The 19,220-nt window shown below is 38.2% G+C and overlaps 2 protein-coding genes and 1 non-coding gene across 3 annotated transcripts; 1 reads left to right on the forward strand and 2 right to left on the reverse strand.

Annotated features, from left to right (window-relative positions):
- Nucleotides 1-4,772: 4,772 nt before the first annotated feature.
- Nucleotides 4,773-6,745, reverse strand: LOC141608338 (GDSL esterase/lipase At4g10955-like). The gene is made up of 2 exons (XM_074427700.1): nt 6,675-6,745; nt 4,773-5,852 (listed from the first exon to the last, which is right to left on the reverse strand). Exons 1-2 carry the CDS (start codon nt 6,743-6,745, stop codon nt 4,853-4,855), a joined length of 1,071 nt encoding a protein of 356 aa, XP_074283801.1. The 3' UTR covers nt 4,773-4,852.
- Nucleotides 6,746-10,984: 4,239 nt separating this feature from the next.
- LOC141609233 (GDSL esterase/lipase At4g10955-like) lies at nt 10,985-13,070 on the reverse strand. The gene is made up of 2 exons (XM_074428373.1): nt 12,831-13,070; nt 10,985-12,070 (listed from the first exon to the last, which is right to left on the reverse strand). The coding sequence occupies exons 1-2, from the start codon at nt 12,899-12,901 to the stop codon at nt 11,068-11,070; spliced, it is 1,074 nt and encodes a 357-aa protein (XP_074284474.1). The 5' UTR covers nt 12,902-13,070; the 3' UTR covers nt 10,985-11,067.
- Nucleotides 13,071-18,456: 5,386 nt separating this feature from the next.
- LOC141610369 (small nucleolar RNA R71) lies at nt 18,457-18,564 on the forward strand. Its single transcript, XR_012528275.1, has one exon. It is a non-coding gene; the product is annotated as a small nucleolar RNA R71 (small nucleolar RNA).
- Nucleotides 18,565-19,220: the final 656 nt, after the last annotated feature.

Genomic DNA, 19,220 nt, shown 5'->3' on the forward strand with positions numbered 1-19,220 from the left:
TGTGGTTAATCTGTTGTAGGAGTTTACAAGTATTGAAGAAGTCATAAATGGCAGCACAAACCTCCTCACCAACAATAGACCAGACATCTTTATAAAAAGCACTAGAGTACCCGTCTGGACCAGAAGCTTTGTGATTTGGGATTGAGAAAATGACTTTCTTTATTTCATCATTGGTCACTGGGGCAAGAAGAATATTCCAGTGCTCTTGATTGCAGGTACCTCCCATCTGCACGACCCTATAGCTAATTGGATTAGTAGCTATAGGAGTACCAAGGAGGTCTTTATAATAAGTTAAAAAAGCCCCTTGAATTTTTTCACCCTCAGTATGAATGCAGCCAGCAGTATCAGCAATCCTTATGATTTTGTTTTTGACTTGTCTGTTTTTGAGAATATTGTGGAAATAGCTAGTATTGTCATCTCCTTTGTTGAACCATACTGCTTTTGTTTTCTGCAATAGAAAGCTCTCAGCAGCATTACTCAGGTCTCTATAAGTGTTACTAGCTTCCTGTTCTTTCTTAAGTAAGTCCTGATCTTGAGGATTCAGTTTCAGTTGAGTTTGAACAAAATCCAAGTACTGTCCAGCTCTGATGGCATTATTTTCAACATCATCAAATAAAGCCTTGTTGAGATTCTTAAGAGGGTATTTCAAACTTTTCAACTTCATAACTACCTTGAACATTTTTGTCCCTTGCCATTGCTTGTTCCATGCATGATGAACACAAGGGAGAAAAGCATTAGAAGTACTCCACATGGAAATGGGCATAAGCATGGGGTATGGTCAAATAATCCTTCATTAAGAAAATGGGCATAAGCATCTCCACTGTCCAGCTCCAGCTCTGAGTGCCTATCTTGAATGATACATGGGGTATGGTCAAATAATCCTTCATTAAGAAAATGGGCATAAGCATCTCCACAGTCTGTTAACCATTTATGATTGACCAAAACCCTATCCAATCTTGAGAAAACCCTAGTTTGGTAATTCTGCTTATTTGTCCAAGTGAAATAAGAGCCCACAGCAGGGATATCAGTAAGGCCACAATAATCAATACAATGCTGAAAATCATCCATTTCCTCCTCACTAGTGTGGCCACCCAATCTTTCAGAAGGTGAGAGAACACAGTTAAAGTCCCCATTAGTTAACCAGGGCCCTTTAACATTCATAGCAATCTGACACATATCCTTCCATAAAGACTTCCTATCATTGACCTCATTAAAAACATAAACCATTGTATAATGAAATTTAAATTGAGTACTTAATTCAATAACCTCCATATGAATCATTTGAGAGCTATAGCAAAGAAAATCAATCTGAAACAATTGTGGTTTCCAGAGTACCCAAATTCTACCTCCTTTATGCCATCTAGTATTAGTAGAAATAGACCAATCAGGAAACATACTAGTAGTAATTCTATTTAGAGAAGAAGGTTTTACCTTCGTCTCAAGGAGACCAAAAAGACCAATCCGATTATGATGAAGAAACCATTTAATATGTTTTTGCTTAGACTGGCTATTTAGTCCCCTAATATTCCAGAAGCATATGTTATGCATTACCCCTAGGGGGAGGTAATGCACTACCACTTGTACCCACACCTACCTTAGGGGTTGCAAATTATTATTATTATTATTATTATTATTACTATTATTACTATTATTACTACTATTATTATTATTACTATTATTATTATTACTATTATTATTACTATTACTATTATTATTATTAGGCATGTTTTTTAGGATCAAAGACTCGTAAATATTGACTTGTGACCTGAAATAACTTGAACCCGAAATGACCGTTATTTTAGGGTCGAAACCCGAGACCCGTTCCACCAGTTGGATCAAAGATAAATTAAGAGTATTATTAAAATATTAATATTTTTATATTATATTTGAAACAATAAATATAAAAAATATTATGTTAATATTTTTAATTAAAAAGATAATTTGAAATTCAATTTTATATAACTTGTATATCATTAAATAATAAAATAATTATTAAAACCCGAACTGGCCTGACCCGAAAATGATCCGATCCGAAATCACAAAACCCGAAAATGACCCAACAAAATATAACTCTAATTGAACCGAAAAGACTTGAAATGACAATTTCTCTATTATTCATTGCCCCGAAAATAACCCGACCCGAAACAACCCGACCTGCTTGACCCGGAACTGACCCGACCAACAAACCCGAAACAGACCCGAAACCCGAAATGACCCGTCCTGACCCGAGTTAACCCAAAATCAATTAGAAACCCGAACTGACCCGACCCGAATTGACCCGACCCGAACCCGCCCCCTTGACCCGTTTTGCTAGGTCTAATTGTACTTATAAAGACGAATTAAACAGGTCTTACCTTATATCTTGCTCAGAATTTTGAAAATTCTCTTCATTTATGAATAGTGTCAAAAAATGAAATTGTGTTTGGGTTTGAATGGAGGAGGTATAAATGTATTATCAACATCTTCAAGTTCCCGGTTTGACCGGTCTAATAAAATTACGGAGTACTCCCTCCATTCCGGTTAATTGTTATCATTTGGTTTTGACACAAATATCACGAAAATAGGAGGGGGCCATCAAATTACTAATCAAATGCATTTCTAAAATAGAAAAGACAATAATTAACTGAGACCCTCAAAAATAAAACAGACCAAAGGAGTCCTATTTTTGGTTTAAACATTAGAGCATCCGCAAAGGTGAGGCTCCCCATATTTTCTCTTTCCTTTTCTTATTCGTCCACCTCATTTTCCACTAACTTTTCCATTTACCCTTCCCATTTCATAACTCATCTATGCAATAATGAGGTTCCCCAATTCACACACAAAAATTTGGGAACCTCCCCAAAAGTAACACAAATTGCCTTACTTTTCTTTTGGGGACCTTCCCTAAAAACAGTGGAGCTCCAAATATTGGGGAGGTTGGTGTAACAATGAGGAGCCCCATATAAGGACAGAGAGTGTATATGAGGAGCTTGATTTCCACCTTTGCGGATGCTCTTAGTCACCAAACCATCCACATTCCACACACTTTCCCATCCCTCAGTCCGTCCCAAAAAAACAAACAAATAGAAGAGGAAGAGCAGATCAATCGGTTACTAATTTACCCCTTGGCTGCTGAATTTGGCAAATTGCCCCGTTGTCCCTACGTTACTTAAATCCCATCACTTTTAAAATAAGCAAATTAGCCCCAAACGTTTCTCTTAATGTCCTCCCCGTGCCTATATCTGTGGATTCTATCGCCGGAAAATTATAAAAAGTCACCGGAAACAAAATTTGCCCCAAACGTCTATTTTACCTATTTCCTTCAGTTTGTAGATTAATGGCGTCCAAAATTCTCGGCAAGATATTTCGTAAGAAACTACAACATACGAGATTCATGAAAAAAGGGTAAAAATATAGAGCATATAATTCCTACTCTTAATGGCGATACAAATTCATGATTAAAACTAACATCTTATCTCAATTAGGTCGTGGTCCCTTGATTAATCTCAACCAAATACATAAAAGTATGAAGCACACAAAACTAATTGACACGCAGCAGATGAAAAACTAGGAGTAATAACTAATAACCATGATGGGACAAATTTTGCAACTCTATAACTTAAGTTGTTCAACATTGCTAAATAAATTTACCCGAATCCAAATAATTGATAAAATGTTTTTTTTTTTCTTTTAATTAAATTAAGATATTTTTATTTCCGGTGACATTTCAGAATTTTCCGGCGATAGAATTGGCGGAAATAGGTAAGGGGAACCAATTGCACAGTAAGAGAAACGTTTGGGGGCTAATTTGCTCGTTTTAAAAGTAATGGGGTTTAAATACACGTAGGGTCAAAAGTTTGGGGTTAATTTGCCACTTTTCCCTTCAGGTTTGCACCATTTTTTAGGGTTCCATGCTTTTTTTCTTATCTACATCTATTTGAGTATTTGGGGTAAAATATTACTCCTTTTGTCCCGGTTATTTATTTACCGTTTTCTTATTGACGGTATTTTAATCAAAGATAACAAATGAATGAGACGGAAGGAGTAATTAATTTTGATGTTCAATCTTATCATTTGTTCTTTATGAATCTTTATAAATTGCTGTCCATTTAATATTTGTAGAAAATGGGAGATACCGTTTAATATTTGTAGAAAATGGGAGATAAATACCCACATAATATTAACAAGAAACAAATTGTTGAGCAACAAAGATACCTCTCTGATGATGTGATTATTGAAGAAATACTTACAAGATTGTCCGTCAAATCCGTTCTTAGATTTAAATCGATTTCGAAGCAATGGTGTTCTGCTCCAGTTAACAGCTTGTTGGTCAACTGTTATGAGGATGATTACCTTTTCTCTTGCGACGACAATGATGATCTAATTTCTGGTACTTTTGAAGATAATTTGGTTAAACTAGACGCCGAATTTGGAGGAGATTTTGGAGGGCCCAATCAGGTTTTGGAACTAGAACGAATTGTTCCGGATTCATCTAGTAAACATTGAACTGATATGTACTGTGTTTTTCTTATAACTTGGGAACAAACTCATAGTAAGCTATGTTAATCATTTTGCTATTTTGCTGCAGACAGTCTACAACATCAATTGTTAAGCTTGTCTTCATATGAGAGCACCCATATAAGTAGGATTTTGGCCTTTGACGGTGGTTGTCTCATTGATGGCGAGGTTTGGATAAACACATCAATGATGGAGTCTATAGCAGTCAGCAAAGATCATCAAAAGGACGATGAATTATTGTTCAATGTTGTACTGCCTAATATAATCTCGTCGATCCTTGGGGGTTATTTGTATTCACAGTTGCAGTTGATAAATTAAAACACATGCAATAATCAAACAAAAACTTGACACTATTTCAGCTAAAATTGTAGGTTTGAGATTGCAAATTTAGATGAGGAGCCCACCATTGATGAATGCCATGGGCAATCTTGAACTCAAGTTTCTTAGGATGCAAATTCTTAACAAGAACAGCTGACGGAATCAGGTGAAGTGCTTCGTTATCTCTTCCGAATGCTCCTGATACTAAACTTACTAATGTATCTTTTGCTGCAATTCTCTCAATTCCACCTACACCCCATGATTTCATTTTCTCTCGATGCTCGAAATACCCGATATACTCGCAGCAAATTGGATCATACGGGTTCACAAACAAGTTTGGGATCCATGTGCTTAGTTTCGTAAATGGATCATAGTTTCCGGTAGTAGTACTAGAATTCTTATCAGTGTTGATGACCTTTAAAGCAACAGAGAGCCCTGCAATTAAAAGACTACTAGCCAAATGAAACCTGGCCTTATGTTTCGGGTTACCGAGCATCTCAATGGGGACAGACGGGTATGGAGGGTTAAATAAATAAGTATCAACGAGAAACCCTTCTCTAGCCTCGCTTTTGCCAATTTGTAAGGCAATTGCAGCGCCTAGGGAGTGCCCTGCCAACCAAACATTCTGTGCACCTGCTTTGGATATTACTTCTTGTGCTGCTTTCAACGATGTTTGGTATCGGGTGTCATGGGTTAGCCGGTTTAAAGAGAGCTTTGCACCCAATTGCCCGTCTCGTAATTGTGTGTAGGGTTTGAAAAGACTTCCTCTAAAAGCGATGACATACTTTGGAGGCCGGCTTTCAGGCGGTATATGTTCATCTTGGTTACTGTTAATAGGTTGGTACTCAAAAATGGCTCCAACTATGGATGAATCAACATGATCTTCAAGCATTTGGATGAGTCGGAAATCGAAGAATTGCCACCAAATAGGAGCTAGTGCATTGTGGTCAATTCTCTTTTGCTGGCGATCGTGTTCTAATACATAGACTCCTTGGGTCAAGCTAGCTGTTATTGACCTCCTATGATTTGGCTCACTCCTAAACAATTTTCTTGGGATTAGTACTTCAAGCTTACAGATCTTCGCAAGCCAACGCTTTTTTTTCAAAGTAATTTAATCTAGGGGCGAGTGTGGAGCCTGGGTTGCAGGCCGCAAGAGCCAGTACAGGCCAGCACAATTGACCGTGACACGAGAATGGTCAAATTGACAGAAGTCGTAACATGATAGACCATGAGTCGACCAGGACAGAGTACCACGATGGCATGGACTTCACATAAAGGTCGAATCCACACAACCCGTAACATGATACTCACCATAACATGATAGACCGTGAGTCAACTTGTGGGCCGTCTCAAATAGCGGCCAACTCATAGGCAGAGGGGGCGCTACATAGTAGCCAAGGTAACACTGGCTACCCCAAATCTCAAAATAGTAGTTAAAATTATTGATTTTTGCTACCCGAAAATCTTTAAAAATGAGGTCTTAGCAAAGATACTAAACTACAAGAAAAAGTTTTGCTAACACAAAATTTCGTTTCTGGCTACGCGCCCCTGCTCCTAGACCAAGTGGCAACACCAACCCGCATGGTTGGACATGAGACGACACGACAATTGAGGGTGGGATTTCAAAGAATGAAAGATCGAGACATCCCACCCGCATTTTTGGACATGACAAATGAGACTACTGGGGTGGATTAACGAAAGACCGAGAATTTAGAACATCACAAATTCTTGTTTATTTCAGACGGTCTTAAATTAAGACATACTCACGCTCGAATTTACTAATGTTAAAATGAATAGGAGATTGTGAGAGTTCTTAACTTAAAATCGTATTAAGCTAAGAGCTATTGTTAGAAGATTACCAATTAACATTATTGAGATGAATAGGTCCAGTCACGTCAAAAAGTTCACTCTTGGAAGGGGCCTTCACCATTTGTTCCAAATTCCAAACCTAATCAATGTCGTTGAACACTTTGCCATGATTAAGCTCATCTTCAAAGAGTAATGACTTTCAAATTTTCAAAATGCAAATTATAAACAAACAACAAATAAACTTAATCTCATGGATAAAAAGGAGTCAAATAATACTTCATTGCATCAATGAGACAACAATTAGTCTTGCTGAAGACGGGTCGGAGCAAGTGACGGATAATGCCACTCACAAAATGAATAGGGGGGACAAGGTGGGGGCACCCCATGTGCTTCCCTCTCTCCTCTATTTGGGTCATTTGTGAGGGAAAATGATATCCGTCACTCCAAAATGTGTGCCGTCACAAATGGGATTTTGTGATGAGACAAACATTTTGATTATCTCAATGCATTATGATATTATATATCTTATGTATGATACTTGACCCGTTTTAAGCTTAAGACAGATATATCCGTCTTAAATTGAATATATTAATAGAGTAATAACCTCAAAAGAGAAAATTACCAAACAAATGGCACAAGTTCTAAGATTCTACACGAATTCTCATTTGTGACGGACAAAATCCGTCATAAGCTTGTAACGTGAGATAAAGGGGTAAATGAAAGGAGCAAGTGGGAGAATGTTGTGAGAAGTCACAAGTAAAACGGACTGAAAATTCTATAGATGCATGAATCAGTTTAGTTCAATAATGTTATAACGAGCACCTATATATATGTAGATTTTGGGTAAAGAAAAGATGTGAAGGGTCGTCGGAAAACACGTAAAGGGGCATTATAATTAAACTATGGGTAGTTTGAGTTGTTGACCTTTGAGCAGTTTATTTACATATCACAAACCAATGACATGAAGGGTTAAATTATTGTTCTCGGGCTTGAGCCTCACACATACGAAGAATTGAGAGTTCAGTTTATAAGTTCAAATACGTGAAAAAGAACAAATTAAGAACGTGACAGAATTAAAGTATCTGAGTTGTCCTACTAACATCCGTACATAAAGTGATGTAGATCGTCTCATGGCTCATGCCGCTCATGGCAATTAATTAACAGCAAGTTATTTTCATGAATATTTTCTAAGTTATGTTATGCATCCAGTGACTGCTATTGTATAATTACTCGATTGTGAATTAGAACATCGAAGCTCAAATTTGAGAACAACAACGATAATTGTATTACAAAATGAAGTCGTTTAGATAAGCAAAAAGGTCTGCAAAGTTGAAGTGTAGTGGTTAAAACTTGATTCTGGATGAATAAAGCGAGACTGAACTCAGCAAATAAGTGTAATTAAGCATGAGTCCGAGGCAAAGGCGGCGTCTTTTGATTATGTATATGTCATTGTTTTGTTTGATTTATTTCCTCTGTTTTGGTTTTTAATGGGGGTGGTCTCAACTATCCGTACAATGATGGAATCCATTAACTAGGTTAGGTACTGAACTAATTAAAGAATGAAGGGTTAGGGTGGAAGAGGCCAATAGGTAAACTGAGTCATGATTCAAGAACATGCGTGAACCAAAAAAAAAAAAAACACAAATTCTTATTTCAGACGGATACTTTTCGTCTTATTTTTCAGACGGGCATATGTGACCATTTTATAGTTAAATGTAACCATAATGGTATAGGCAGTGTTACAGCTTATGGTAACTGGTTTTTCAATAATGGTCACATTTAACTCTAAAATGGTTACAAAATCTCGTCTTATTATTTCAGACCAAAAAGGCCCGTCTGAAGCAAGACGCACTGGAAAAAAAAAAAAAAAATTTCAGTACCAGGAACTTTATCACTTTTGGTTGGAAAGTTAAATGTATATTATTGTGCTTTGTTCAAATTAATATTGGAAGATGAATTAATCTTTCACCGAGAAGCATGATTACGGATTACTAGTATTATACTACGGAGTATAGTAAGCGGTGGACATTAGATATACAGAGGTAGTAATCGGGTTAGTCGAGTCGAGTTCGGGTTAGGTCAAGTCGGTTTGGATCATATCGGACTCGGGAAATGTCGGGTTAAGTCAGGTCCTGGTTGGGTCATTGGAGTCAAGTGATGTATAAGGTCGGGTTACTTTATCGTAGAGATGATCAAATGGCTCAAGCTCAAAAGCCCGACCCGGCCCAGCCCAGTCTGCATTTTTGAAGGGCTTCGGCCTTTTTTTGGCCCAAAAAAGGCCATGGGCCGGCCCAAAAAAGGCCAAAGTATTTTAGGGCTGGTTTGGGCCAAGTGTGTGGCCCAAGTTTTGGCGCGGCCCACTTTATTAATTGATATTTAAATGAATATTTTTTTCTCATAAAGTTTGTGAAAATAGCGTTAAAATTAAATATAACTCTTTAGAAATTCATGTATATTTATTGAAGTTTTAAAACGATCTTTACCTAACATGAATTATATTTTTTACTAGTACATGATTAAGGCCATGTTTTTTTGGACTTCTATTTGCCTTTTTAAGTTCAGTTCAGTTCCTATAAGTTCAGTTTAATTCTTATAAGTTCAGTTCAGTTCAATTCCTATAAGTTCAGTTCAGTTCAGCTCTTATAAGTTCAGTTCAGTTCAGTCCCTATAAGTTCAGTTTAGACAAGTTCATACAACTTATATTAACTATAAATTCATACCGGTTTTTTAATATTGACGAATTGAAAAAAAATAGTACCCTTTTCATTCAAATCAATGCAAAAAAAAATAATCTAATATTAAAATTATCCTATATACACTATTCTTAAAAAAAAAAAAAATAGATGGTTAGAAAAAAAATAGATGGATTCGATGATGTCAGTGAAAATGAAGATGAAGATGAAAGTGACGAGTATGATGATAATATGGAAATAAATGGTTAGAAAAAAAAATGTAATATATAATTTATTTTTTATTGTAATGTATTGTATTAGTTGTAAAAAAAAATTAATATATATAAAGCGTAAATTTTTTATAAGTTCAGTTCGACTTTTATAAGTTCAGCTCATATAAGTTTACTTCAGCTCTTATAAGTTCAGTTCAGTTCGTATAAGTTCAGTTCAGTTCCTATAAGTTAGTTCAGTTCAGCTCCTATAAGTTCAGTTCAGCTCTTATAAGTTCAGTTCAGTTCCAATAAGTTCAGTTTAGTTCAGTTCAGCAAATAGATGTCTAAAAGAACAGGGCCTAATGATTCTAGTGAGGTGTTGGTTCTCTTTTATTATATTTTTGTAGTATAATTACGTACATTTTATTATATTTTACGCGATTTTAAAAACTAAGTAGGTTTTTAAAGTACTAGACACTAGTTGAATGTATTAGGCTACTTATGTCTTTCGGTATGTCGTAAATTTTACGGCCCAAAAAGCCCATTTAGGCCTAAAAGCTGATTCAGCCCATAAGGACCGGGTTTGGGCTCACTAAATAGGACCATTCATTTGGCCCGGCCTAGCCCGCATACATGGCTCGGGCCATGATCACCTCTACTTTATCGCAATTACTTTAATTTTTGACCATTAAATTTTGTTTGAATCATTATTTGGTTTAATTACTTCATTATTTTAAGTCAAATATATCAATATAAATACTAAATCACTTTTATTTTGATCAATCTTAAGTTTAATAATTGTCTGGTTATCAATTTAATCAAGTCAATATCGAGTCCAGTTTGGTTTGGATTCGTATCGGGTCATGCATGTCTGGTTACGCGTCGTCATCGGGTCAAGTCGAGTCAGTTTCAGTTCACAAAAAAAAAGGTAATATATCTAGAGTTGGCAAGCCTGACCCAATCCGACCCCACTGACCCGAGTAAATCAGACTCGATAGAATCCGAGAATTTGGGCTTGGGCCGGGCCAAAATTTGGGCTCAAATGTTGGCCCCGTACCCGGCCTTACATTAGCATCGGGCATATGTGGATTGGGCTTTTTTGGGCCATGGAAGGCTCAAGCCCTCAAAAAAAATTGGGTCGTGTCTGGCCATTGGACTGGGGCATTTGATCAACCAGTAAGAAGATTGGTATACAAAAAGTTGTGTTACTTAGACATGCCGACACATGTCAGTCTCGGAGTGTCAGACACGTAATTCATGAAATTTTAGGACACGTAAACATGGTCAACGGAGTGTCTTGACCAATAAAGTGGACATGACACGACACGGTTAACAAAGTCTTGACAAAAATTTTATTTAGGAAAGTAAAACCCAAATTAGCCCAAATTAACACCACGGGTTTAAACCTAGTAAAATATGAATATCAAACATCAGTAAATCCCCATATTCATACTTACAATTGATAAATCAACCCAACTAAAATAATCAAACATCAAAAACTTTACAGAAATAAATAACTCATCAATAGTTATGTTTTTTTGTATCTAATGCACACTATTTCAGCTAAAATTGTAGGTTTGAGATTGCAAATTTAGATCAGGAGCCCACCATTGATGAATGCCATGGGCTATCTTGAACTCAGTTTTGTTAGGATGCAAATTCTTAACAAGAACAGCAGACGGAATTAGGTGAAGTGCTTCATCATCTTTTCCGAATGCTCCTGATACTAAACTTACTAATGTATCTTTTGCTGCAATCCTCTCAATTCCACCTACACCCCATGATTTCATTTTCTCTCGATGCTCGAAATACCCAGTGTACCCGCAGCAAATTGGATCATATGGGTTCACAAACAAGTTTGGAATCCACGTGCATAGTGTCGTAAATGGGTCATAATGTTCGGTAGTAGTAGTACTAGAATTCTTATGAGTGTTGGTGCCCTTTAATGCAACAGAGAGCCCTGCAATCAAAAGAGTACTAGCCAAATGAAACCTGGCCTTATGTTTCGGGTTATTGAGCATCTCAATGGGGACAGACGGGTATGGAGGGTTAAATAAATAAGTATCAACGAGAAACCCTTCTCTAGCCTCGCTTTTGCCAATTTGTAAGGCAATTGCAGCGCCTAGGGAGTGCCCTGCCAACCAGACATTCTGTGCACCTGCTTGGGATATTACTTTTTGAACTGCTTTCAACGATGTTTGGTATCGGGTGTCATGGGTTAGCCGGTTTAAAGAGAGCTTTGCACCCAATTGCCCGTCTCGTAATTGTGTGTCGGGTTTGAAGACACTTCCTCTAAAAGCGATGACATACTTTGGAGGCCAGCTTTCGGGTGGTATATGGTCATGTTGGTTAGTATTAGGAGATTGGTACTCAAAAACGGCTCCAACTACGGAGGAATCAACATGATCTTCAAGCATTTGGATGAGTCGGAAATCGAAGAATTGCCACCAGATAGGAGCTAGTGCATTGTGGTCAATTCTCTTTCGCTGGCGATCGTGTTCTAATACATAGACTCCTTGGATCAAGCTAGCTGTTATTGACCTCCTATGATTTGGCTCACTCCTAAACAATTTTCTCGGGATTAGTACTTCAAGCTTACAGATCTTCGCAAGCCAGTACAGGCCAACACAATTGACCGTGACGCGAGAATGGTCAAATTGACAGAAGTCGATACATGATAGACCATGAGTCGACCAGGACAGGGTACCACGATGTCACATAAAGGTCGAATCAACACAACCCGTAACATGATACTCACCATAACATGATAGACCGTGACTCAACTTGTTGGCCGTCTCAAATAGCGGCCAACTCATAGGCAGAGGGGGAGCTACATAGTAGCCGAGGTAACACTGGCTACCCCAAATCTCAAAATAGTAGTTAAAATTATTGATTTTTGCTACCTGAAAATCTTTAAAAATGAGGTCTTAGCAAAGATACTAAACGACAAGAAAAAGTTTTGCTAACCCAAAATTTCGTTTCTGGCTACCAGCCCCTGCTCCTAGGCCAACTGGCAACACCAACCCGCATGGTTGGACATGAGACGACACGACAATTGAGGGTGGGATATCAAAGAATGAAAGATCGAGACATCCAACCCGCATTTTTGGACATGACACTACAAGACATGACAAATGAGAGTACGTGGGGTGGATTAACGAAAGACCGAGAATTTAGAACATCACAAATTCTTGTTTATTTCAGACGGTCTTAAATTAAGATATACTCACACTTGAATTTACTAATGTTAAAATGAATAGGAGATTGTGAGAGTTCTTAACTTAAAATCGTATTAAGCTAAGAGCTATTGTTAGAAGATTACCAATTAACATTATTGAGATGAATAGGTCCAGTCACGTCAAAAAGTTCACTCTTGGAAGGGGCCTTCACCATTTGTTCCAAATTCCAAACCTAATCAATGTCGCTGAACACTTGCCATGATTAAGCTCATCTTCAAAGAGTAATGACTTCAAATTTTCAAAATGCAAATTATAAACAAACAATAAATAAACTTAATCTCATGGATAAAAACGAGTCAAATAATACTTCATTTGCATTAATGAGACAAACATTTTGATTATCTCAATGCATTATGACATTATGTACATCTTATGTATGATACTTGACCCGTTTTAAGCTTAAAATAGATATATCCGTCTTAAATTGAATATATTAATAGAGTAATAACCTCAAAAGAGAGAATTACCAAACAAATGGCGCAAGTCCTAAGATTCTACACGAATTCTCATTTGTGACGGAAAAAATTCGTCATAATAAGCTTGTAACGTGAGACAAAGGGGCAAGTGAAAGGAGCAAGTGGGAAAATGTTGTGAGAGGTCACAAGCAAAACGGACCGAAGATTTTATAGATGCATGAATCAGTTTAGTTCAATAATGTTTATAACGAGCACCTATATAGGTAGATTTTGGGTAAAGAAGAGATGTGAAGGGTGTCGGAAAACACGGAAAGGGGCATTATAATTAAACTATGCGTAGTTTGAGTTGTTGACCTTTGAGCAGTTTATTTACATATCACAAACCAATGACATGAAGGGGTTAAATTATTGTTCTCGGGCTCGAGCCCCACATATACAAAGGATTGAGAGTCCAGTTTATAAGTTTAAATACGCGAAAAAGAACAAATTAAGAACGTGACAGAATTAAAGTAGCTGAGTTGTCCTACTAACATCCGTACATAAAGTGATGTAGATCGTCTCATGTCTCATGCCGCTCATGGCAATTAATTAACAGCAAGTTAGATCGTCTGCAAAGTTGAAGTGTAGTGGTTAAAACTTGATTCTCGATGAACAAAGCGAGACTGAACTCTTTAGAAAAGGCCAAAGTATTTTAGGGTTGGGTTTGGCAAGGTTTGGCCCGGCCCGCTTTATTAATTAATATTTCAATGGATATTTTTTTTCTCAAAAAGTTTGTGAAAGTAGCGTTAAAATTAAATATAACTCTTTAGAAACTCATGTATATTTATTGAAGTTTTAAAACGATCTTTACATAACATTAATCATATTTTTTACTAGTATATGATTAATGATTCTAGTGAGGCGTTGATTCTCTTTTATTATATTTTTGTAGTATAATTAGGTACATTTTATTATATTTTACGCGATTTTAAAAACTAAGTAGGTTTTTAAAGTACTAGTTGAATGTATTAAGCTACTTATGTCTTTCGGTATTTTTTAAATTTTACGGCCCAAAAAGACCATTTAGGCCTAAAAGCCGATTCAGCCCATAAGGGCCGGGTTTGGGCTCACTAAATAGGCCCATTCATTTGGCCTGGCCCGGCCTAGCCCGCATATATGGGTCGTTTTTCTCATCCAAGCCCGGCCCAAGCCCGACCCATGATCACCTCTACTTTATCGCAATTACTTTAATTTTTGACCATTAAATTTTGTTTGAATCATTATTTGGTTTAATTACTTCATTATTTTAAGTCAAATATATCAATATAAATACTAAATCACTTTTATTTTGATCAATCTTAAGCTTAATAATTGTCTGGTTATCAATTTAATCGGGTCAATATCGAGTCCGGTTTGGTTTGGATTCGTATCGGGTCATGCATGTCTGGTCACGAGTCGTCAGCGGGTCAGGTCGAGTCAGTTTCAGTTCACAAAAAAAAGCTAATATATCTAGAGTTGGCAAGCATGATCCAATCCGACCCGACTGACCCGAGTAAATTAGACTCGATAGAATCCGAGAATTTGGGCTTGGGCCGGGCCAAAATTTGGGCTCAAATGTTGGCCCCGTACCCGGCCTTACATTAGCATCGGGCCACATGTGGACTGGGCTTTGGGCTTTTTTGGGCCATATGGAAGGCTCAAGCCCTCAAAAAAAATTGGGTCGAGTCTAGCCATTGGACTGGGGCATTTGATCTGTAACACCCCCATATACCGAGGAGCCTTAACCAGACCTTCCTTAGCATATAAGGGCATTACCATCTCGGTTGCCCGAGGTAAGTAACCATCAAAAGTCGATAAAAGAACAATTATAGTTATATTACAAGTGTTACAACCAACTAACGAAAATAAAGGTACAACTCGTCAGCTACATGTTATCTCTATCAGAACTCGTGACGACACACCCTTGCCAGGACTCCAGCTATCAACCACATCAACACCTGCTAAGACTGACTGCTCACCATAAGCGATCACGACAGACACATAAACAAACAAGACAACCACACAAGGTTATTAACCGAGGCGAGACACAGCATAAACCAACAACAATCGCCAATACAATACAAACGCAACCAGTCACACACAATCACACCCCCCTCCAATCAATCTCCGTCACCGACTGTCCACTGGACCAGCCCTGCCAGTGGGGGACCGCAGCCGTTCCCACCTAAGCCCCGCTCATCAAATCGAGCGATAACCCTGTCCCATTAATGTGCACATCCTCTCCCGTGGCGGGTTCCACGGAGGGCGAAACTAGGGCGTGAAGCCACTCCCGCAAGTGACTCCACTCAGCCGACGACGCACCTCGAGAACCAGAGACAAACAATCACAGACAGCTAAAACAGAACAACAACCAACAGAACAACATACACCAACCAATTACCGTGTAACACAACCCCACGGTCACGACAACGATACAACAACGACACCACCGTCGACACACTAGACAAACAACAGAAACTGAGTAGGCGAACCTACCTTTAACCAAAAGCAGCGATTCCTCGATTAGCCACATGACATCAACCAAGTAAGCATCCCTAAACAAACCATACACAAGCCTATTACTACCTCTATAACTATACAAAGAAAGACAACGACAAAGGCGATGATGATGACATACCTACTCATCTCACAACGGCGTTAAGACCGCTACCCGACTCAAGCAACTCATCCTCAAGGCATTAGAATCCTCAAAGGCTCCCATGGAAGGTATTAGGTGAAGGAAAAGAAGAAGAGACGACATTTAGGTTTAGAAGAAAGAGGCGGAAATGATTTGCGGATATGGGAAAACATGATTATAAACCCTCGCTGAAAAGACGCTACTCGATCGAGTAACCCACTTACTCGATCGAGTGGCCCATACTCGATCGAGTATCCAAGCTACTCGATCGAGTAGCCTCTACTCTATCGAGTACCACCCATAACTCAAGACACAAGACAACCTTGGTACGTATTTCTAAGGACTATTACTGCTCCCAAGGTCGGTCAATGCTGGTCAACGGGCCCCTAAAAGGGCGGGTATTACAATCTTCCCCCCTTAAAAGGAACTTCGTCCCCGAAGTTCATCTCACCTATCCCAAAGTACAAGATACGGAAACATGGCGGCATCACTACTCCTTCGACATAGGTCACTATTTCCCAGAAACACTATCCCCAATGTCATCATCATCAACTGTCTAACACTCCATCTAGGTCGACTTCTACACTCTACCACACAAGGTACTAACCTCACAACATGAATCAACACAACCAACGATTACACTGCTACTCCCAATTCTTAGCCACACACTACGAGATTACACTTTCACTAGTACATGACCATCAACCCGAAACATGTCATATTAACACAACTATGTTACCCAACGATATGATTCTATTCAAACGCATGCCATCATAACTCTTTCTATGATCGTCTTTTCATAGCACACTATTCAACTTTTACTTCAACACTCAACAAACCATACAAATTACTCATCAAACCATAAAAACAATTATAGCGTCATGTTAGGAATGTAACAGAAATAAAAGAAACATTATAGACAAACAACAAAATAATTGTAATATCGACCTTTTTATTTTGCAATATTACTCTTCCCCTCTAAAAAGGAACTTCGTCCCCGAAGTTCACCACCGAATTATTACCCACATTACCAAAAACTTACTTCTTGACATATAACCAACACATACAAGGCCCTATGGACATTACTCATTAATCATACAAACATTAAGTCATAAAACCATATGCTACTTTATTCGAACAATTAGCCACAGTTACGAATGCATGTATATATCGATTGTATATGCATATAGGAAATACACAACTCCGGTGAAATATAATTAGTAACCATTACGGATCTAAAATGAATGCAATAAGGTCCCTTAACGTATCCCAAGGTTCCTTTCCAGGTCCCACAATATCCGGGTATTGCAGGAGGGGACTTATTTTGTAAAAGAGCACTACACTCGGCGGTGAATGCTATAGTTTCAACATCATCAAAAGTTCTCTTCTTAATTAAAATGTTTTTCATTAACTTAGTATATGATGGAATTTGAGTGATTAATTCGGTAAAAAGAACAGTTATTTTCAAATCTTTCACGACTTCCATGAACCTGCCGAATTGAGTCTCCTTTTGATATTTGGCCAATCTATGAGGGAAAGGCACTTTGACTTTTTCCGGAACTTTGACTTGAGCATCTTTCTTTGGAGGAGCATCCTCCACATCTTTCACTTCTTCTATGACAATAGGTTCAACAACCTTCTTGGGAATAGCATCAACCTTCTTTGAAATAAGAGAAACCTCCATTTCAACAAGTACCTCCTCACTTTCTTTAGGCATAGGGGGCTCATCATATTTGATACAACTTCTCAAGGTAATAGCAATAACGGTATCATGTGGTGGCTCACCTTGGGGTGGTATTTAACCCGTCTTCCTTTGAGAGCTAGAAGAGGCTAGTTAAGCCATTTGATTCTCTAGCATCTTGATGGCGGCATTGCGAGCTTGATCACTTTTTTGCATTTGAGCCAACAAATCGGATTGAGTCTTTGCCATTTGCATTACCAAGGCTTCAAGTTTGCTTCCCCCTTGGTCATTTTGTTGAGAATTTGAAGATTGACCTTGAGCTTGTTGGAAATTTTGTTGGAAGTTTTGTTGAGGTGGCCTTTGATTTTGATTTTGATAGCCCGGTGGATAATTGTACCTTTGTTGTTGTGGAATAAAGCTATTTTGTTGTTGAGGCACAAAGGTATTTTGTTGTGGAGGATTTAGCACATTTGTGCTTTTGTAAGACAAATTTGGGTGGTACTTCGAATTGGAATTGTAAGTATTTGAGAAAGTACCCGGTGGAAGTGTATTTTGTCTAAAACTTTGAAAAACATTTACCTCCTCAGTGGTTGCCCTACACAAAGCGGTGCAATGTTCCGCACCTTCGCAACCTTCACATACAAGTATTTGGCTAGTAGTGGACATAGCATTAACTTGTTAAAGAGATGAACATGCATTTTGGGTCTCCAATTGTTGTTGAAGCAAGGCAATTTGAGCCTTCAAAACGGATATATCGGAAGACTCCTCCTTAGTCTTCAATGGCACACTTCGGGAATTGACAATATTACGAATCATGAATCGTCATAGATTCAATTGTAGCATGAGCAATATCGGTGTCAATTTGATCAAACCGCCCATTGTTGGCGGAATCTAGAACACGTCGGGACTCGGCACAACATCCATTTTAGAATGTAATAGCGAGAAACCAAGGATCCAACCCATGATGTGGGCATTGTATTTGCAATTCCTTGTACCTTTCCCAAGCTTCATATAGACTCTCTAGCCCTTGTTAACGGAACCCCGTGATTTGATTCCTTAAAGTTTGTGTTTTCTCCGGTGAAAAATACTTTTGATAAAAAGCAAGAGCCAAATTATCCTAATTGGTGATCTCCATGGCGGTTCTATCAAGGCTATTGATCCATAGCTTAACCTTGTCCTTCAAAGAGAACGGGAAAAGTACCTCCCTTATTTGAGATTGTGTGACTCCTATTTGTCTAATCATTGAGCAATAGTCACAAAAGTTTTGCACATGCAAATCGAGATCCTCCAAAGGACTTCCCCAAATTTTCCTTCTCTCCACAAGGCTAATGAAAGCCGGTTTGATCTCGAAATCGGTGGCTCCAATTTGGGTAGTAGTGATACCCTTAGGAAGCATAGCCGCGGTGGGCTTGGAATAATCGGAAAGTTTCACCATCTTCTTGATTGGTGATGGTGGTGGCGGTGGAGATGATAAACTAGAACCTTCTTCTTCGTCACGAAGTACATAATTGGCACGAATGCGAGCCAAACTACTGGGACTAGAAGAATCGGGAAGCTCCTTGAAATAATTGAGTCGGCTATGGAAGGTTCTCTCGGCCTCCGGATCAAAAGGAAGCAATTCTCCGGTGCGAGACGACCTGGGCATAAGACAACAACTACAAGAAACTTGTAAGTAACGGTCTCAAAGAACAAGTGTTCTTCAAGACAAAAGAAAACAAGA

This window comes from Silene latifolia, chromosome 10 (assembly GCF_048544455.1).
Source record: "Silene latifolia isolate original U9 population chromosome 10, ASM4854445v1, whole genome shotgun sequence".
Lineage (NCBI taxonomy): Eukaryota > Viridiplantae > Streptophyta > Magnoliopsida > Caryophyllales > Caryophyllaceae > Silene > Silene latifolia.

Coding starts and splice junctions, on each gene's coding strand:
- LOC141608338 (XM_074427700.1), bottom strand. CDS start 6,745: ATGGTGAAGGCCCCTTCCAAGAGTGAACTTTTTGACGTGACTGGACCT. Junction 5,853..6,674: donor CATCTCAATAATGTTAATTG/GTAATCTTCTAA, acceptor AAAATTGTTTAG/GAGTGAGCCAAATCATAGGA.
- LOC141609233 (XM_074428373.1), bottom strand. CDS start 12,901: ATGGTGAAGGCCCCTTCCAAGAGTGAACTTTTTGACGTGACTGGACCT. Junction 12,071..12,830: donor CATCTCAATAATGTTAATTG/GTAATCTTCTAA, acceptor AAAATTGTTTAG/GAGTGAGCCAAATCATAGGA.